Below are 22,473 nucleotides of genomic sequence, written 5' to 3'. Positions count from 1 at the left end.
AATATAGAAGACCACAACAAATTCTACATCTGGATTGGAATCGTTTATAACCACTCTTGGAATATTGTGAAATTTGTAAAATCTTGTTTTGAAGGTAAATTCCTTCAATTATCTTTTTGTGTACATATTTACTTTTTTACTTATTTTTGATGAGCACCTGAGCAGAACTGTGTAAAGTGTCTTATTTCATTTTCTTGTATATTGTTATACCACGCATTTGTTTATCTTGATCCTTAAAAACGAACGAGGTTTTTGCGCTGCGATACCCATACAGTGTTTTTTATTTGTCCTCTTTTCCACTCTGAACTTTTAGAATTTGTCTATTGATGCAAAAATGTGATCTGCTGATGAATCTGGTTTTGGTTGTGGTGGCATTCTTTCCTGACTTAATTTTGAATAGTCTGACGCTTATTGCTAATTCTTTTCGCTTTTTCTTCTAAATTTTTTCCTTTTCCCTCTTCATAGACCTTCTTGGTCAGTTCGTATGCCGACAGTCGTCCCCAAAACGGATGGGAATCGGCTCCATATTCAATTCTGGTCTGGTCTGGCCAGGTTTTCCTAGGAGCAGGTTTGTCGTGCCACGCGCAACGTGATTCGCCCAGCGCGACACGCCATCCACTCACCAGTAAGAAAAGCAGCATGACTGTTTTCCTACAGAGCGCAATACGCCTGACGACAGCGCTTTACGTCGGGCGTGATTGGCCGACTGCTTCTGGAGGAGTCAAATGCGTCGTACGCCGCGGTTTTGCCGATATTCTCTTCACTCTTTTGTGTTTTATTTCCTTCAAACCGGAGCATGCAGACGACAGAGTAGCTGATGCCAAAGCCATATACTTTATATAGCCGCCCTGATCTGATGCGCCCCGCTAGGAAAACACAAACGCGTAGCGTGATTATGTAACACGTTTCTGTCGGTGCGAAATAGTCTAATTCGGTTCACGCTGCGCAACAAACCTATTCCTAGGAAAACCCGGCTTAAGGTCTAAAAGCCTTTAACTGAATGCTAAAAAAAAGTTCAATTCTTTCTAAGGCATATATCGGTGCTATCATCTATTCTCAAAATTAGAAATGACTTATGTGGTGATGATCAAGTGCGTGTCAGTGTAGACAAAGTATTTAATCGGTTCAGTTCCCAACCAGCGAAGCCCACAAACAGAACTGGATCAAACAAAAAGTTCAGTTATTTTCATGGCTTATAAGGAGACATCCGGAAAAAAGCACTTTCAGAAAGGCAGACGACAGGATAAAATTTTCCGTGGTTTCATTTACATTATTAATATTGTCATCTAATCTCAGAATCAGAAGTCATTGATGCGATGATGATGAAGTTCGTGTCCATGAAGCAAAAGTTTCCACTAAAAAAAACACCTTGAAAGCAGCTTTCCAATAGCATTAGTGCTGTTATCTAGTGTGAGAAATAAACACGACTAATGTAGGGATGATCCGTATCAATGAAGCAGAAGTTTTCATTCAGTTCAGCTTTCTCTCTTCCATGGCACGTATAAAAGAAAGTACTTCAAGAAAAGTAAGCTGTTTTTTTTTTCATATTTCATTTTTAGCGACAACCGGTAATTTCCCCTATTTTTTGTATCTGGGATTAAAAAAATGGTCAACCAAGTTGACACAATCTGTCCTGTTTTTATGTCAATTATTATGGTCAAAATACTCGGATCGGAGAATTCTTGGACTACCTCCTTGGGTCTTGAACTTTTTTACTTGAACTGATAGCGCAGTTTGTAATTTTCGGTCAGAAATGTTGCAATTGTTTACCGTAGTAATTTAGTGATGAGTTTATTTATATATCCCATGATTTTTTAATGCAAAATGTATACATTTTTTAAGTAATTTTTTTAAAATTATAAATATGACCGCTCTTTGCTTCAACATGGTAAATTTCCTTAATTTATATTAGTTTTCTAAATTATCTTTATTTTTTTCTTTGTGGGATTATTTTTGATTTGGTCACGAATTTCAAGTACTGGTGCAATTTATTGAATATTGTGTTTTTATACGATTTATTAAAACGATGGAATGGTTTTTTTTGTAGTAAAAAAAAACGTGGTTTTAATACGTTTTTTATGCAATACAAGCACAAAAGCTTCCCACAATTTTGAATTGAATTTAAATTTGAAAAAATATTGATTAAAACGTAAATGATTGTCCATGCAAAAATCCCAGGAAAAGCTAAATGGATTGTCGCAGAGATGCTCCTTTTGGTGCAAAAAAAAAAAAAAATTCTCCAAAAAGATCTGATGAAAAAAAAAGAATTAGCCGTAGAAATAAAATTGGCAACCATCAACGAAACAAAATCTTGGCAATAGTTGGCTCAATAAACAACTATATAGGACCTATGCTTCCAAAAAAGTCTAAATCCAATCTAATCACCTACTTGTGGATGAAGAAAACATTGGGTACTGGCCTGTGGAGTTGCGAGAATTTCCTTCAGAGAAATTTTATTGCCATTTTCATACACATAGATACAATACAAGAAGGGCATAGCACAAAAGTTACACAACACATGATAAACTACATCTAACTGAATACAAGGGTTTGATCTCCCAAGGGACCCATGTCCTTTTATGTATACACGACATGGTAATCATCAATTACAGGGGTGGCCAATGCCTTTCTGTCTGAGAGCCAACATAATGGTCATCTGTAGTGTAGCTACATCAGGGTGACACTCTGGCGTATAAGTCGCACAAGTAAAATGACCCAGAAAACTCAGATTTGTACACGCTGTAAGGTAATATGGTGCAGTAAGATCAATTTAGTCACGAAACTTCTACCCTGGGCTTTGTATGTATTCCCTCACGAATTCATAATCGGACACATATTCATTATTAATCTAGTTGTATTCTCAGCAAGATTCAATGCGTCAAAAAATTTCTTTTTTAAATTATTCCATTCAATGCACGTGCATCCAAAAAGGCAGTATGGTGTGTGTGAGCACATAGTAAATTATTTTTATCACTTGAAATAAATTAATGTAAATAGTGTGGTTAATCAGGAAGTCAGTTGTTGAAACCAATACCCCAAATAATTATCAGAAGTTATTTGGGGAAGAAAATGCTACACAGTATTTTTATCTTAGTCCACGGGCCAGCTGTTTTCCACCCTTGATCCAGAATGTAATCTTATACAGGGTGATTCAGTAAAGATGGGGAAAACTTTGAGGTGATAGTACACACCAATACAAACAATTTCCATGAAAGAATGCATGGTCTAACATGTATGGTCTATGTTTCTTCATTATTATTAAAGTGTGCCATTGTCCTGTACATTACAACTGTTAAAACGGTTGCATGCTGGAATAACTTCACAGAGCTGGCATCCACACGTCTTTTATTCACTGTGATGTAGATTTGTATATGGTTTCTTCCCCACGTTACATTTGCATGCATAGTGTTCTTTTTCTCCCAATAAATTTAAACACTTTAAATAAATAGTTTAAATAGATAAACGTTATAGATAAATAGTTTAAATAGATAAACATTATAGGTAAATAGTTTAAATAGATAAACATTATAGATAAATAGTTTTAATGAATAAACGGTTTAAATAAATTAATACAGTTTTAACATTTGCGGAGTGGCCGTTTCGAAACATGGTAGTGTGTTTGTGTTTCATGTTAGACCATGCATTCTTTGATGACAGTTGTTTGCATTGGTGTGTACTATCACATCTTAAAGTTTTCCCCATCTTTTCTGAATCACCCTGTATACTAGATTCAAGGATATTACCCAGGAAGGAGGAAAGGGTATCATCAGTTGTTATATATTCATGTATAGTGAAATGCCTTTGTAATAATACTCAATGGGACCAGAGAAATGCATCGTTATAGAAGAGATATATTTACACTATTGAAAGTGCATCAGGACTAGAGAGTAATATCATTATATTGAATTTTCACTGTTGCGGGATTTCCGGCTATAGCAATGTTTTTCTATAGCCATGTTGTCCCAGTTTTTTGTGTACCTCAATGTCAGGAAAGATTCTGACGAAGAAAAATCAGTAATCAAATTCGTGACATCTCTGAACATTATTTTGGCGCAGTAGTGTTCCGGATAATTTCTCACAAGTCCTTGAAATAAGCATAGGAGGAAAACAGTTTGAAGAATGTCAGATTTATTCACACAGAACAACTATTTTACATGTGTTTACAGAAAGCAATTTCACGAAATCGAGAGTTCTCGCACTGAGCTAACAGTCCAGCAACATACTGGTTTCTGCTCATGGTATTGTTTTTATTCACGCATCGAATTTTTTGGGGGAAAAAAAATTCATTGCAACCCACCCTTTAAGACATATATAGTAAACCCTTGACCCGTGGCCCAAATGTGACTTTGAAGGTTATCTGATATGGCTTGCCCCCTCAATCCAAATTTTGTAAAAATTAACTAAGCGGCACATTTACAAATCGCTTAAACGACCCGTGGCACAATTCCAGAGCATTTAAGTGGCCCGTGGCACATTTTCAGATCACTGAAGTAGGCCTCAATGATCACTTTCACATTCAAAGATCACCTAAGTAACCTGTGACACAGTTACAGAACACTTAAATGATCCGGGGCACATTTAGAGATCCCTTGAGTGACATGTGGCACAGTTTTAGAGCACTTATGCAGCCACCATTGTGGTTCTGGCTCAAATTACCAGCGAAACATTCCCAGATTTACTTGAGAGATCCGTGGTATAATTACGGATCACTTAAGTGATGCGTGGCACAGTTCCAGAGCACTTAAGTGGCCCGGAAACATTTCCAGAGCACTTGAAGGATCCGTGAAACATTTAGAGACCATTGAAGTGGCTCTGTAGGGTACTACTTATCAATAGGTAGAATGTTAGTTCAGATGCCCAATAACTATGGAAAGGTTTTTCTGTTTTTGACGCACCAAATAAGATGCCATTAAGATTATTTCATATCTTCATAAAGGTTGGTTGATCACATAAGCATGATCCAAACCCTCCCTCGTCATCAAAAGTCAGCAAATCGGAAACCCCCCTCCCCACCCCCATCGATTCTGACGTAATACTTGAATGACCCCTTACGGTTCTGATGGAATTCCACAAGATGTCTTCAAATCCATTCTGTTAAAAAAAAATTTAAACACTTTTTTTTGCACTCATTGCAACCAGGGTATGTATTTATCTGCAGCAGATCCAGCTTATAACATTTTTCAAAAAACCGTTATGGAAAACATTGTAAGCGAAAAAGCTCTGTAAACAGCAAATCTTGTTAGTATTAGTAAAAATTGGGGGGAGGTAGAGGAGAGAAACACCATAAAAATATGTCGTAATAAAGCAAGAACATTATGAGCAAGGTCGACTGTACGTTATTATGCACATAAAAACACTTAGTTGATGCTTTTCTGAAGGGTTCATTTTAAGATTGAACACGCACAATGAGAATGATTGAAAGATTTGTGCATGCTGTGATCTTGATCTCATTATTCTCATTGCAGTTGGGCTGTTGTTGTGGCTGCCGCTCATGTCGCATGTGCTGCCGGTTCTTTCCAGCTATTAATGAATCTACCAGCACTCGGTTGATGTATACTCTTTTCCTATTGATGGGCACGTTGCTTATGTGCGTTATGCTCTCTCCCAATATACAGGAAGAGATCATTGAAAAGGTATGTTTTTTTTTAGGTTTTTCTACCAGGGCTTGACAAATGCCAAGGTTGTCTGAAAAATCTGTATTGGCCTCTAAAGTATTCTACATGTGATTGCCATGGTAATTGAAAAATTGGTATTGGCACCTAAAATATTGTAAATGTGCTTCCATTGTCTCTTTTGTTTATGATGTCGCAAATACTTAATTATTTCTTTTCATTTTGCTTCCAGTTTCCACAGTACAATCGAACGTGCATATTGCTGAAAGCTGGTCAGAACTGTGATTTATTGGTTGGATACATGGCGGTGTATAGGGTCTGTTTTGGTATGGCAGCATTCTTTGTTGTTCTTGCTGTTCTTACAATTGGTATTGCCACGAGTGAAGATTTAAGAGCTGGTCTGCACAATGGGTGAGTTTTCTAGTTAGACCTATGTTATAAAAGTATTCTTGTCAGAAACTATTCTGACACGGGGGTACAACAGAAATGGTGACATGACCACAAAAAAAATTGCTACTGCAGGGGGCCCCGTACAGAGGGGGTTAGTGCACCAACCTCTCGGTGAGTATATAAAAAGGCTGCCATTCAAAATTGGCAATTAATTGTAGGTCTCTGTCTGATCAGCCCTTGTGTGCAGAAAATGACCGTGGTGCGACAAAGAATGACCAATAATCAATAAGAGTATTCTTCACACCATTCACTTCATTGTTGCTGTGCGTCAGCTGGATTTTATTCTTATTCATGCCATTTTTAGTGAGTATTGTATACTACTTAATCATACATGCACCTCTCATACACACATTACGTGAAATTTCTAACGAATCAGAGTGTGTGTTTTGAGTGGACTCCCAGTGTATTTATTATGTTGTCAGAGTTGGGCTGATTTCGTGTTCTTAAATATTTTTAAGTGAAAATGGTAAATGCTTGAATTTTCATGTTATGTCAGTCAGGGCTTGCCAAATCCCAGATCACCATGGTCTACTGGAAAATCTGTATTTTCATCGCCTAAAATTCTCTTTACTATTGCTAAATTAGTCTGAAATAAAATTCCATCATATCAAGTGCCTTCCAACATGGGAAGGAGTGATTAAGTCCTGGAAAAGTCAAAAAAACATTATTTACTGTTTTTCATGTGAAAAAAAAAACACATGCTTGGCTCATAAGTAATTTGGCTGACTCGTAAAAATTTTTTATGATTTGTCAAGCCCGGATGTAAGTATCATGTTGACAAGTTAGTCTTGAAAGCATTATGGCATTCCTATTCCAAGGGATTTTTCTGAGGCCCTACCTGGCAAATTCTTGAAAATCTCAACTGGTTCTCATTATCTCCCCCCCCCCCACCCCATTTTCTCTTGAGACCTTGGGTAGACCCATGCATTAAGACAGAACTGTATGTTGAAGGTCTGCCTGCCCTCCATGGAGAAGCTTTTGAAAGACACTGCGCTGTATTCATTTGCACTTTTATGCTGTCACTCAATGTTGATGGGTTTCATTAAGAAAAGTGTTTTACTAAGAACTTGTTTATGAGCAACATGCTTGGCAGAAATGGTTTTTATTGATATTTATCTCTAACCCTTTGTCTCATTGAGAGGAAAACAGCTCATTCCAAAGGTTAAAAAAAAACAAACTAGTTTTAAATGTTTTACCTTCATAAAGTAAGTTAAGATTAACTTATTACATAAGTCAAAGTACTCCAAAGTACATACATAAGTAACTCCGAACTTATTACATAAAAGTGAAAGTTCAAATTAAAATTTTTAAAAAATTTTGCCATTATCAAAAATATGGCAAAAAACTGTTTTTGCAGGGACAGTTTTTACTGTGGTTTTTCCCACTATGGAAAAAACTTCCCAACCCTGTTTAAAACAAAACAATTTTTGGCATAATCACCTCACAATAACTTTTAAATGGGGAATATTCTGTCATCATGGTGAGACGTTTCAGTTGGTTCATTAAAGTTGCTGTTATGAAGATTTGGGAAAAACCTTTATAAAGATTATAAAAATTCTTTTAAAATAAAATAAGATAATGAAATGAATTTTTAGAGATAAGTTGAAAGCAAAAAATAAAATTGAAAAAGTGAATAAAAGTTGATTTACAAAGAAAAGGTCATGAATATTATTGAGAATGTTCTCCAGAGTTTTGACCCTTTACAACTATCTTAAGGTTATAATCAAATTGCAACTATTTGGAGATAGTTGTAATTTGATTCTAACCTTAAGCTAAGGATCAAGCTCCTATTGATCCACGACAACATTTATGAATAGATTTATTTCTCCTATTAGTTGAATTTTTCCAAATGTCGACAAGGAAAAGGTTTGAGCAAATAAAGATGAAAACTTCAAAAGTGTTGAATTTATTTTAAACTTTATGCAAGTTACAGAGCTACCAACTTTCCAGATTTAGCATGGCAATGCCGGTTTACCCAATGCTGGTTTTTTAAGTAAATTGATGGATGTTTGTAAAAAAAGTCACAGGATTTTTACCATCTGAAAGTTGGCAGGTCTGAAGTTACCAAAGTATCAGTTTCCAAATGCCCAAAGGAAATTTTCTCCGATCAAACAAAATGCACATCAGCGACGCACAGTTAACATATGCCTATTTGTGTGTGGGGGTAGAGGGGGGTCATAGTCTTGCACACAAAAATTAGTGCTTTGACTGGTTCCATATGCTCTCTTATGGAATTATGTTTCTTGAAATTATAATAACTCAAGATTTTTTTATGCTTTTCTACTTGTTCTCATAGAATGTGGTTTGTCAAGTTCCTCATGCTGTGTGCTATTTGTGCCGGAGCATTCTTTATTCCATCCACGCAGATCAGTGATTTTAGACTGGGTAGGTTTCAAGTGATAAAAAAATTCACTATTATTATTGCTGCCTGCGATATGCTTGTACTATTTGAATGATTGAAGTTATACTTCCTTATCTGAATGTTCATTAATGTCTTTTATTGATTCTCTCTTAATGTCATACTATAGTGTAATTTTACATTTTTGTAGGTTTTAAAATTAGATTAGTTCAAATGTATCTCTGGCCACAAGTCATTCATATTATCAACTTCGTAAAGAACTATTTTATTCTCAGTAAAACATGAAACAATGAATTATCCAAATTCAGGTGTAATGTTTTTCCAAATTTAGAGAAATACCTAGATTGAACTTGTGTATATTAAATCATGATTTTAAGATCATAGAATGAAAATATTCTATTAATGCAACATCTGACAAGCATTGTAGTTTTTTGAGATAGTTTGATTAAATCATTGTACCAGAATGCTTTGCTATTTCTTCTTGCCTCTTCTATTCTAGTCTAATTTTTTCTGCCATCATCCACAAATTTGTTTGCCACCCTCTGAAATTTCTGCCTTGGGCTGTAGCTCGCTAAGCTCCCCAGTGAATATCTCTGTCTACTTTATGGCCCAAAGACGAATTTTTATTGTTTAGCATATTTGTTAGAAATTATAATTTTTTTTCCTGCTCCCATTTGATATCTCATACAATATGATGGCTTTCTTCAATGACTGTAATACCACCTTTTTTTAATAGTTTGGATGTACTTTGCGATGGCTGGAGCTTTTGTATTCATTATCATCCAACTGATGCTCATTGTGGATTTCGCTCATGCATGGACTGACACCTGGTAAAATAATGTATCATTGATTTACGCCTTTTTTTATTTATTTTTTATTAATTATGTTGGGTGAGATGTGTTTCCTCTAGTACAGAAATTTAGATTTCTCCTACTACTTGCAGGTGGCAGTTTCGGGATCTAATTTTTTCTTCTCTCTGCCTATCTGTGGAACATAAAAACCATCTGTGATAAGCCTTTTTCTCTTTTCCTTATACACATAGTAAGATTTTCTTGCTATTTTATCTCTATTTCTAAAGTATGCTTCTGCTTTATAATTTTAAATTTCAAGCTGATTAATATCGTTTCTGAAGTTATTTGCATGCACACATTTCTATTTCTGCTTTTACAAATACCATATGATGGTGAAGTTTAGCCATTGTGAATGTTTAGAATGTGTTTTTTATTCATGTTATTCACTTTCACTTAACTAATGTATCCTATTTCAGATACCATCTTTTTGATTATCTAATTACTATATGTAACCTAAAATTGGTAATAGAATTAGAATCGTACCAGATCATATTTATTTCCCTTTTAAAATTTGAGATAATTGAGTTTAATCCATCATAATCTTTCCTTGCCAAATGTTAATGAGAGCTTCAGAATATGCAATTGATGGAAAAATTTGTATGAAAATATTAGACACTGTTTAAAAAGCAGTGAAATTAGTTTGCTTAATGCTAAGAGTTTGTTCGTGGATATTTATAATTTTTGCGAATACTCATAATCAAGAACTTATCAAATTAAAAGAGCTTTCAATTCGATTGAGAAAATATGGCTATAAAGAACAAACAGCCCAATGGTTCATCTTATTTGCAAACACATGAAAAAGTTTATATTGTACACAGTGTTATGAAAAATATTTAATTACGGATGTAGGCTGATCAAAATATTTTTTATACAATCTTGTATTTTGAAAATGTTTGGAAGTATGACATAATTCCAAAGAATTGGACTTCTTGAATGAATTTTGACAAAGGGGTTGCTGAAGTGTGACAGTGTGCAGAAAAAAAAGTGTCAAAGAGAATCGAGAAGTTGCTAGGACAGTTATATGCAATGAAATTTTGGGTTCAACTGAGAAAACACCTGGAATAGGGACATTTTGCATAGCAGTTTGCCGGTTGTGGCCTTTATATTTATGTTTAAAGAAGCTTTTGTGGAAGTTGAAAGAAAATGGAAAAACAAAGTTGAGAAAATGTTTTTTGGGGCTCAAATTAGGTGTTTCCAAACTTTCTGCAGAAATGGCTTTCTTGAGCATCAAAAATTTTCAAGCACTTTCCTCCCTCCTTATCTTTCAAAATATGCATACCTCTCACAATTTTTATTAAGGAAAAAGCTTGTGTCTTCAAAAAGTTCTTGAAGTTCTTGCATCTTCTCCAAAAGGCTTTGATGCCTTCCAGTTTGAAAACAATTGGCACTGATAATTTTAAAAAAAGGAGGTATTTTCTTGATTTTTTGTTCAAAGTTGTCCGTTAACATAGATGGTAAATAGCAGCTACAACTGTGGCTATTTTGCTTTACAATCAGTCATCCCCAAATTTCTTGAAAAAAAATATGTCCAGACCATTTTCTATCAAATTTATATCCTAGAAACCATAGTTGGGGGGGGGGATTCCTTTTGTGATTTTTAGCTATTGCCAGAACTGAGTAAAGAAATAAGGTCAGCATAAAAAATAATTCCTGTTAAAAAGCTTCAAAAGTGATTTTGAAGTTGCTTCCTAGCAGTTAATGTTCAAGATGTAGATGAGACAAGTGCATCGCATACATACAAGGAGGACTGCTTCAAAATAATTATGTCAACTAATCTTTATGATTATTAATATATATTTTGTGGCAAAACATAATTAGTCCAATTACTTTTTGATCAGCTCTTGTACATTTAACTGCATGTGTGCTGCATGATTTATGAAAATCATTTTATGTTGTCTATTATATGTACATTTAGGAGCTCAGATCTTTATAGCTAACTGACTGTTAATGTAATCTTTAGTGATGTTAAATATTTCTTATGAATGTATTATCTATTATTATATTTTAAACAAAAAATAAATGTATTTTTCATGATCATAAAAATTTTGATTATTTCTCTATTCTGTAGGTTGAATAAGATGCAAGATGGTGGCAGCAGATGCTGGTTTGTCGGTATGATTTTATTCAAAGCTTCTTTTGCAATTTGATTTATTATAATTATTCTACTGTCTTTGTATTTTGTATGTGTTATTAACACTTAAATTTACAAATACACATTTAAAAAACAATTGTCTCATCATTCTTTGTGTTAATATTCAGAATGAGATATTGTTTCCTGATATTGTGCAAATATTGAGGATATAGAAGCAAATACGAAGGTTTTTTAACAACTGGCTGTTGCAAAGATATATTTTGGAAAGAGAGAAAATTCAACTGCCCCTGCGGGGAATTGAACCCATGTCCTTTCACTTTCTGGGTGAACGCACTAGACTACAGAGGCACCGAATCTCTCAATCTTTCCTTGGAGCTCGTGTACACTGAAAGGGACCGTACATGGACGGCCGGACCAGACTCAGGCCAAGCTCACAACTGCTGATGCTGCCAACAGATGGCAACTTATACAATATATCTGGTGGCGGTGTCAGCAGTTGTGAGCTTGGCCTGAGTCTGGTCCGGCCGTCCATGTACAGTCCCTTTCAGTGTACACGAGCTCCAAGGAAAGATTGAGAGATTCGGTGCCTCTGTAGTCTAGTGGCCTAGGGCGTTCACCCGGAAAGTGAAAGGACGTGGGTTCGATTCCCCGCAGGGGCAGTTGAATTTTCTCTCTTTCCAAAATATATCTTTGCAACAGCCAGTTGTTAAAAAAAATCTTCATATGGTAGCGGAGAGTGGCGTCATCCTTGTAGAAGCAAATAGATTAATCTTCATTCAATATATTTGATGCATCATGATTAACACATTAGTTTTTTTTCAATTGCATCGACTAATAAAAAACAATGGAAAGCAGCAAATTAAAAGTTTCTTGAGTCATATTTGAGTTTTAATCATAATTAATTGAACCATATCATTTCGAATCATTTGATGCGAGTGATTATTAGATGTCATACCTGTTTTTGATATTCCCTCAGCAATGGTGTTCTGTTCCCTTTTCATCTACACTGGTGTTGTTGTGGGTCTTGTCATGCTGGCTCAAAATTATGCCCTCGAAGAAGGATGCACAATGAATCAAATCTTTTTATCTGTCAATGCTGGCCTATGTCTTCTTTGTTCTTTCATATCTGTGATGCCTTGTGTTGAGAAAAGTATGTGTTGCACATTATTCCCATTCTAGTTAATTAACTGCACCTAAATTAATGATTGTAGGTTGGGAGATATAGAACTTGAAACTTGCGTATGCCCCAATGTAAAAAAAAATTAATTAGTAAAGTTTGAGTCTCTCTATATTATAACATAAAAGTTTACTTTGTAACTTTTGGATAAAATTTTGCAGAGATATCTATAATTTAAAAAAATTCTTTATTTTCCTAAATTTTTACAGCCATCTCTGTATTTTGTGCAGAGATTTCTGTAGTGTAGCTCTTAAAAAGTGGCAAAAAGAAAAATTTTGGCAAACATTACTCAAAAATCATTACTCAAATGCCATGGGGTAAATTACATGGTTTTGTGGAGAGTTGCTCAAATTTTACTAATTGATGTTTTTTAGATTGAGAGATGTATAAAAATTTGTATTTTCATACATTCCCCCCTCTCCCAATCATTATTTCACTCTCTGCTAAGTTGGTCACTTTATAATAGTTATATAAATTTCATATTGATAGCTTTCTTTGTTCACAAGTTATTTCAAATAGAGAGGAATATACACCCTGTATATTAACATGTGTTTGTTTATTAATATACAGAAAATATATTAGCATATGTTCTATTGTTATCTTTTTCTCACAGATACAGGTGATTCAAGAGCTGGACTTTTGCAATCTTCCATCATATCAGCCTATGTTGTGTACCTAACATGGTCAGCTCTATCAAGTGAACCTGGATCTGCTGGTTAGTTTTTCGCACTTGATCAAGAGAACAAAATTAATGATGACCAAATTGTTGGTTTTTTTTTAATGCAAAATTATATTTTTTTCAATAACATTTTGTAAAATATTGTCATAAGTTTTTAGTATGCTACAGTTAAATTGTGTTTTTGTTTGTTTGAGCTGCTTTACGGCTGTCACATGTTTATACAAATCTCTAGTTGTGCAAATGTTTCTTCAGACTCTAACTGGAGGGCTATGTTTTGCATAGAATAAATGAATAGCTTATCCCCGGGGGTCGTAAATTCTAACACAATTGACACGTTTAAAAAGAAATCGGAATGTGATAAACATGTTGGGGTAAATCGAGAAGCTATCCATACTTAGAATAAGACAACCATAAGTATTCTTTATGGGCATTGTATAGTATTTTATCATTTATATATATTGTTTGTAATTACATTTTTAATTGGGTTGCTGTATTTTAGAAATATATGGCACCCATATTTGTTATGGGCATCTTTTTCTCATCCACCTTGTTGGGCATTTTGCCTTTTGTGGCCTTGTATTTGTATTTGTACATTTTTGTTTCAGATGATGATGAATTTGATGCAGAACCACGTGCCTGGAGTGATGAAAAAGTTTGCAGCCCTTCTTCTGTATCAATTCTAGCCAATCGAGACATTATCTGCTATGGTGGGGTGGTTATAACTTTCTTCATGGTTATTTTCTCTACGTAAGGCATTAAAAAATTCAAAATTTTATGTATCCCCCATCATTTAGCTGCAAAGAAAACGCTAGATTGAATTCTAGCGTTTCAAAAGCATTGAATACTGTAATTTCTTGCATATAATCCACCAATTATACATTAAAAATTAGAATTTCTTTGTGGGGATTGTACTAGTAGAGTCAGTTGTATAATTATCTGCTGCTTTTTCTTGAGAGGTTGGAATAAAATAAATATTTCAAAGAATTATCCACGAATATATTAATTATCTTATATACTCGTATAACAGGTGCCTTGTAAGTGTGGACAAAAGAATATGTGATTTAAGAAAAAAATGGGGATTGACAGCTCCCCTTATATTTTAATATTTCATTATTGGTAACAGTAATAACTAGAAGTTTGCACTCGTGGATTATAGGATGATATTTTTCTCTTAAAGAAGGGAAATTTACATGTACGGATTATATTCAGGAAATTATTGTAGTATTTTGTGTAGATTATTCTGCTGTATTCCTGAAAAAAAAAATCCTAGTTGCTTTAATTGACATTAATTTATTATTTTCAGGTTAAGGACATCACAATTTTCTTACAAACTTGGTGTTAGAGCTCCACAGCCCAGTAATGTAAGTTGAAATCACTGCAGTTGTTTACAAAAATTCATGTGTAATTATCGTGATACCCTCCTTTAAAAAAAAAATTTCAGGTACTATCACAAATTTTAACTAAGGGTCCTTCAGATAGAGACAATATTTTGTTATAGAGTTTGTGTATGAATATGTAGAAAAGAATTGACAGTGGCATGCATCTTTGGACATATACTGTCTAAAATCTTGAATTTGTTTCTAAATGCAATGGAATGCATTGAATGCTCATAAGGATTTTCAGGTGACTGATCATGATATTAAATCAGACCCATGGCCCCCCACATCCTGGAGTAGGTCTAGGCTGGGACCTTTGGCAGGGCCCCAGACCAGACTTTTCACGGACCCTTTATAGTGAATTTATGGCGTGAAAAAACATAAAAAGATGAGAATCGTCCCGGGCACCAGGGCTGGACCCCTGTCAGCCTTCCCTGTGGGGGCCATGATCAGACTTAATCAGATCATCTTAAAAATAATGTTAATCAAATTTCTAAAACAGACGCAAGACTGGAAAGCAGTGAGATGTTCTTATGCCATGTAGTATTGAGATGAACATTGTTATTCACAATTTTTTTTTCATGTGAAACCGTTTTGTTTTTTTACAGGATTGTTGTGGATGCTGTGAAACACAAAGTAGAAAATGTGAGATTTTTATTTAAATGAAATATACTTTTTTATCATTATATATACTGATACCTTTGAGACTGAAGTTGACTATCATGGAATGCTATTTCTCATTATTTTATGTGAATATTCTCAGCTCTGTGACACTACTTTCTGATTATTTTTTAAAGATTTTGAAATTAGTGTTTCCATTTTATTGCTGTCATTTTAGTCTTAGCAGTAAATGTTTTGATACATTTAAAACAATGTCAAAAGCCTTTCTTTCAATAATCTTTTGAGATGTGACTGGCAAATCTCACATTTCTTAGTGATAACTTATTTTTTTCCATGAGTCGTAGTGTCTTCATCGTATCTTCTACACGCCTTTATTTTATTTCTGATTTTTCCTTTTATTCCTAATTCCTTTTTATTCCTTAATTTTCTTTACACAAAAACATCAAAAGTATTTAGTTTCTCTTGTATGTTTTTTTAGACTTCATGTTTACACTTACACATTTGTTTCTTTAAAATAAGATTAGATGTAGTGTTCATTTTAATTAATTAATACATAATTTTTATCTTGACAACTTCTGAATACTTTTGGCATAGTTAGTTATTCCAATTCCATCTTTTGAATTCCTGAGAGATTTTAAAACCTCCAAAATATGGATCTTATGTACAGAATATGAGAATTTTCAAAATTTATGTATGAAAAAAATGTTGCTTTTGGAAAAAAAAGGGAACTTTAAATATTTGAACTTTTGATGAATTTGTAATTTTTACTTCTTATCTCTTATCATATAGCTACCCCACAAATAGAAGACAGTGGTGGCCAGAAAGTGATAAGAAATGAAGCAGAAGGAGTTGTGTACAGCTATTCGTTCTTCCACATCATGTTCCTTTTAGCTTCACTCTATATAATGATGCAGCTGACCCATTGGTTCAAGTTAGTTTTACTTTTTACTTCATCATTTATGTTTGTACTCATGATTGGCACGTGATTGCACTATTGTTCAATTAAGTTTTTAAATGCTATTGGCTAGAGGGTTCGCTCTTTCACTTCCGTGAAGAGAAGTCACTGCATAAGATACCTGTACAATGTGGATCTAATTAAAGTTTTTGTTTCGTTTGAACCTGGAATTCTTCTGTTTGCAGCATGAACGTAACTATTGATATTACTGTTATTTTTAACTGAAAATTTTTTCTACACCTTTTTTTCCAAGCATTGTTAAAGGTAGTTACTAGCACAGCTATGCCCAAGTAGAGATTAAAACTCTGACCTGTACAGATATTGGCAAGCCAACCACTTGACTGCCAGGCAGAGGGTATCTCTAAATGTTAAGAAAAACTCATAAACTAAGTTGCAAAATTAAAATGATAAACTAATGATTTGATGAACCTGTACACGTTTATAGTGAAATAAACTTTAATTTATTAAATTCTTTTCTGCTTTTTAGAGTGTTTTTGTCTTGAGACATTATTAAGAAATATTTTGAAAAACAATCATTGATATGTATAAATCACTGAAATAATGAATCTCGTGTCTAGAAAAACAAGAGTTAGTTACTACAACTCTGGCTCAATTGCTACTACTAAACTCTGCATGAACCTTGTAAACCTCTGGGGAATTTTGATGCAATTTTAATTTTACCTCTAGTAGCCTACCTATGAGTTACCTATGAGTGGCCATAGCATATTTATGATGTCAAAGTGATGTGTGTATATGATACATATTCAAAAATTTTTATCATCTGTCATCATATTGCAAGTGAAAGTGAATTTTTGTGTCTATGCAATTATTATGTTTAAGGTCTGCCTGCTCTCTGAAGATATTTTTATATTAATGGTAGACATACTCATTTGGTAGAAGCCTATCACTCTTTGCATTGTAAGCTGTTTGATGATTTGTGTCAGTGTGTTGGTACCACCTTGCCTTGATGACAATCATCTACAAATTGTGCTTTGTAGCTTTCTGAGCTCCAGTATTTATTCACTAATGGTATATATATATATATATATATATATATTGACACAAAACAATATACAGCTGAGTGATAAGGAACACCAAACTGATATTACAAATACTCCAGGGTAACATTACACTGCATTTACATCTCTTTTTAAAAATATTTTTTTCTCAATTAGATACATTTTAACACAACTTGAAGGCTATTCATGTCACGTTTTTAGAGAGAAATATTTACCAGTGAGTGTCATTTAAAAAAGACAAGCAAGAATAAAGAAAATCTGCAATTTTACCTCCCTTCTGAGAAGAGAGATTTTCTGAGGCATTACCATTGGAAAAGTTTACCTAGACCTTTTCAATTTTTAAGATGTTAGTCTGGGAAAAAATTACTGACCTAAGTTGGGGTATCACTTTAAATAGATTTAAAGTTCTGTAAACATTCCCACAGCATTTTTCATTTGCGTAAGTTTATGACCAACTGACCCCCCCCCCCCCAAGAAGTCAGAGTTCAAGTTTTGATTTTTAACACTCTAATTTGGAATTTGATTAATATTTTTCCTTACATATAAAACAAGCTGTTTATCTGCGTTTTGTTCTAGTATTCCATGTGTACATGATCACAGTGGCAGTGTTACTGTACTGATTCATGATATTTATGTTTATCTTTTCAGGCCAGAATCAGCTAATCTATTAACATTCGAAAGGAATTGGGCATCTGTCTGGGTGAAAATGGCTTCTTCCTGGGCTTGCATAATCATTTACCTGTTGACCCTGTTTGCTCCAGAAATGTGTCCGGGACGCTTGAACCGCAGCAGACCAGTTCGCAACCAAAGATTTGAGATGGGCCAAATGAGCCACTCCTCATCATCCTCATCGTGAAAAAGATATTTTTTATCAAGAATTTTTATTTGATCTCATAACGTTTTTAAATGTCCATCTCATCCCTTCCTCCCTCCCCTTCTCTAAAACTCCTTGCCTTGCATTTTACCTGTATCTTGAGCGTTCATATGATGTTGAGTAATATGAGAGAATTTATATTCCTGAGCTTTTAGATAAAGTTTTTCTTGGGTCTGAATTCAAGCATGTTGTGTGTGTGTGTTTATAATATGTCATTTTAGCTCAAGAAATTATTTATGCATATTTTTTTTATTTTTTTCACTCATTTTATTGTATTATGTGAATTCATTGTTATGTTATAATATAACATAAATGTTACTCACAGTTTATATATTGTGGTATATAGTGCAATATATTTTTGGATTGATAATTTTACGTCAAAGTCACAAAGTATGTCTCAAATAAAAGCCCTGATTCAAAACCTCAATGCATGAAAAATGAAAAGAAAGTTTCTTCTCAAAACTCCATCATTACTTCTAACCAAAAAATTTTGAGCATATCAATCTTTTGCAGGCGCCATTAATATTATCAGAAGGGTTTTTGGCTGTTGTGAATAGGTTAACATACTTAATGTTTAGCCTGCACGAGATGATGAGCATCTTCAGGTATCACTGACCAAAATGCTGTTGCTCAGACATGCTGGTGTCGTTGCCTCTTTGTCACAAAAATCCCGAGTTCAAATCAGGTGATGAGAATATTGTATCTGAAGTTGGTTTTCCAACTTCAAGGTACAAATAAGAGACATACTTCCCATCAATAAAAATCACTCCACCGCAAAAAACAAATCTTACAACATTTGTTTTCCATTCAAGGAAATAATAATCAAAATGACTTTCTCCCATTTCCAATTTGGAAGGTAGACATCAGATGCGAATAGGCAATGTCTTAGTTTGTGCGAATGCCTGTGACTGAATGTGCTTTAAGTCATAGTTTTTGACAGAGTGTGCTGTTTAATTCATTTTCTAAAAGCCTTATTCTGATACTATGCTCTTTGCAGAGCCATTTCACTAGGTTAGTGGTTGTCAAAGAGTGCATTGTGCTCTTAGGATCATCAAACATTATCAGAGGATTTGTGAGGTCCCAGGGAACATTTTTTTATGAGGGGTTTAAATTTAAAGAGATTGACAAAAAGTGTACTTGGTTCCTGTGTTGCACATTTGTTAGAGTTCTGCTCGTCAATCTCTTTTGCAGACTGTTGTTTTCCCAAATATACAGGGTATCTACAAATAAAGTTAATAGTAATAATAATCTGAGCCGTTAATAGCTTTAACCATCAATCACAAAATTAGAAAACTTCAGGAGGGTTAAAACTAAATAGACGGGAAGAATTTTTGTAGCCCCTTCAAAGACAGAAAAAATCTCCAAATAGCTTTTAGTATGGAATCACTATGTTTGTAAAGGAGTTTCACCAGCGAAGCGCATGTTCTTCTAAACTCAACATCATAATTTTTGGTGAAGAAATAAGAATGATGTTTAGATACTTTACAGTGACATTTTGACAGTTTGGCTATCTCATGTCTGTAAAAAATCAGCATGTGAACTAGAATTGGCATGTGATGTTCATAGAGAGCATAAAATATAGTTCAGACATTTATCACCACCTAGTGATGAATGAACTACTATTTTTCCTCTCAATTTTGCCCTCATTCTTTCATTGAGGTTTTTTCAAAGTTTTTTTTTCTGATGAATAGTTGCGGCTATATACGGCTATGAATAGGTGAGAACTCAAATAGGTGAGAACTCAAATTGTGTTCACCCTCTATATTATGGTTGTCAGTCATTTTTTGAGCAAGCACTAAAGATGATTTTGCATCTTCTACTTAAAATAGAGCTCTAGTCATATAATCACCATATTAATTTCCAACTAGTGGAGTTGGGTGGGAAATGAAGGTGCCATCTATCAGTGGTCGCCCCAAGCTCAGTAAGTAAAGAACTTGTTTAGCCACCTCGTTGGGCAATTTGCCTGTTGTGGTGTTGTATTTGTATTTGTTTCTGATGTTCTTTTGGCTGGATTCTAACCCATGGACCTTGATGGCAACCTTCATAGTGGAAGACGAGCATCTTACCACTGCAACACTTGGGCGCTTCTCTGCACAACTGACACCATAGGATGATGGTTATCACCTCCTGAAACACTCTTTCCACAAAAATCCATATTATTCGTTGTTGGCCATGATTCTGTCTATCCTTACAGTGACAGGAAGAATAACTACTCTCTTTAGTTGTTCGCCAGCTGGTGGTATCATCTGTTGCATTCCACATAGCTTGTGGCCCCTGGTGTCTATTTTTCAGTGTTCCACTGTCGTGTAGAATTTTCCTGTGAGAAGGCTTGTGTCAATTATTTCTGTACAAGCCAAGTATTTTTTTTTCATTAAGGGGCTTTTCAGCATTTCTGTAAATTATGTAATTATGTGTGCTGACTTATCACTCCAGAGATAATAAAATTAAGGTCCTGAAAAGTGTTTGCCCCCCCCCCCATTGTTGATGGTAGTGGAATAAATTCATCGATTTATTTATTTTTTTATTTAATCTTATTTCAATTTTTTTTTCAACTGTTTCTTAATAGTTTAGCAGGCTACAAGGAAAGATACTCAGAGGCTGCACTTAGCTTCACGGGATATGCACTGACTTAATCGTCATTTGGTAGCTCTAAATTTCCATTTGTCGAAATGTTTATGAATTTGTTGTTGAATTATCAGAATCTCTCAGGTGTAGCTTAAATAACTACTGTAATGGTAAATATATACAGGTTGTTTTATTTTTGCAGAATATATAAAATGATCATAAAATGAAAATAAAATGATCAGATGATCAACAGAATATATATATTTTTAGTATTAGCATAGTAGTTTATACCGATAGTGTTTAGTTTGTAATGTTTACATGACTCCATGCATGTACTAAACTGTGTTAATCAAGAAAATCTGGCAATTAATCGAGAAGTGCTCAATGTGATTGAAGTCCAATTTTAATGGCAGATATCTTTGAATATTTTTTGGAAATTTTTTTTTTAAATAAAATATATTTATATTGTTATATTTATAGACTTTCATTGCTGATGTACATTTAATGGCCAGAAAAAAGGAAACAATATTACATGGTATTCCATAAATTCATTAATAGTTTAAAAAAAATTGAAGGAATTGTATATTTGAATGCGGTTTGCAAAGAAGGTATTCCCAATGAAGAGCGATTTTGTTTTTGATACAGAAAAATAATTTCAGTTAAAATTTTTGTTGATAGAGGGCGCTGCACGATAGCGAATCACTCTACATGTGCAAATCAGAGTGCTATAAAATACAGGGTGTAGGATTAATAGCTCATTTCTGAATTTTCCAGAATTCCATTCTGAACCTTATGTAACTGGTGCTTACATAAGGTTTTCATTGTGATGTTGACGTTGGTGGATAAAGCACTATTGGTGAGGTTATTTCACCTTGGCCATGAATCGTCGGATGAAGCTGTGCAAAAGTGTCGGACACAGAAGAGATTGAAATCGAAGAAAGCTTCCGTGATTTGCTTTTGTGCAGCGCCAGCTATCGACAAATTTTTTTTTTGTTCTAAAAACACAAAGCTCCTCCCCCCCCCCCCCCCATTTATGAGATTAACTTTTTTGCAAACCACATTCAAATATACCAATTCCTTCAATTTTTAAACTGTTTATGAATTTATAGCACACCCTGCATTTTCTGTATTTCGAATTTGTCTTAACATTTTTATGAGGTGAATGATGATAGACCCCCTGGCTGCTGTTCTCAAAACGGCTGCAAATTTTTTTTCCAGTTGTCGTTTGTAGCCCGAGTGGCGTGGTGGTGAAGATGTTCGTCTACCACCGTGAAGGTTGCTGTCATGGTCCTGGGTTCGAATCCACCCGAGGGAGGGTTATAGGTAAGATATTTTCCCTAACGAACACCAATAAACAGCACCTTCATTTCCAACCTATCTCAAGTGGCAGTAAATTGTGATATGTCCAAAGATGGTGTTTGGTGAAGTAGTAGTTGTCTTTTGTGAAAGATGGATGACACTCAAACTCGCACACACATGTTGCAGATAATTTTTTCCGTAATCAGGTTCGCTAGCCGAAAACTTCATAAGCCGAGGCATTTGTTAGCCGAGGTATCACTGTTATCTAAGACGGACACCTGTCTTCGACGAAATCAAAAGCAAACAAAAGGAGCGTTTTGTTAGGGAAAATATCTTATCTACACCCCTCCCTCGGGTGGGTTCGTACCCAGGGCCATGACAGCAACCTTCACTGTGGTAGAAGAACATCTTTACCACCACGCCACTTGGGATACAAACGACAACTTGAGAAAAAATTTGCAGCCGTTTTGAGAACAGCAGCCAGGGGGTCTATCATCATTCACCTCATAAAAATGTTACAACGAATTCGCAACTACATTGCACA

The 22,473-nt window shown here is 34.5% G+C and overlaps 1 protein-coding gene across 1 annotated transcript; it reads left to right on the top strand.

Moving 5' to 3' along the window:
* The first annotated feature begins 1,726 nt into the window (after window positions 1-1,726).
* On the top strand, window positions 1,727-20,030 carry LOC149078429 (serine incorporator 5-like). Its single transcript, XM_089242063.1, has 13 exons — window positions 1,727-1,888; window positions 5,466-5,633; window positions 5,845-6,023; window positions 8,359-8,447; window positions 9,158-9,251; window positions 11,341-11,384; window positions 12,341-12,514; window positions 13,155-13,256; window positions 13,826-13,967; window positions 14,524-14,581; window positions 15,205-15,241; window positions 16,007-16,148; window positions 17,840-20,030. Exons 1-13 carry the CDS (start codon window positions 1,865-1,867, stop codon window positions 18,045-18,047), a joined length of 1,461 nt encoding a protein of 486 aa, XP_089098189.1. The 5' UTR covers window positions 1,727-1,864; the 3' UTR covers window positions 18,048-20,030.
* Window positions 20,031-22,473: the final 2,443 nt, after the last annotated feature.

The sequence above is a fragment of the Pholcus phalangioides genome, unplaced genomic scaffold (assembly GCF_987345545.1).
Source record: "Pholcus phalangioides strain wild (caught in Gottingen) unplaced genomic scaffold, Ppha-v1.0 ptg000014l_1, whole genome shotgun sequence".
Taxonomy (NCBI): domain Eukaryota; kingdom Metazoa; phylum Arthropoda; class Arachnida; order Araneae; family Pholcidae; genus Pholcus; species Pholcus phalangioides.
Note: the sequence above shows the minus strand (reverse complement) of the source record. Positions and strands in the feature narration are given on the sequence as shown.

Excerpts from the sequence above, each read along its gene's own strand:
- LOC149078429 (XM_089242063.1), top strand. The coding sequence starts at position 1,865 with ATGACCGCTCTTTGCTTCAACATG. Across the intron at positions 1,889-5,465 it reads CCGCTCTTTGCTTCAACATG|TTGGGCTGTTGTTGTGGCTG; the intron begins GTAAATTTCCTT and ends TTCTCATTGCAG. Across the intron at positions 6,024-8,358 it reads AGAGCTGGTCTGCACAATGG|AATGTGGTTTGTCAAGTTCC; the intron begins GTGAGTTTTCTA and ends TTGTTCTCATAG.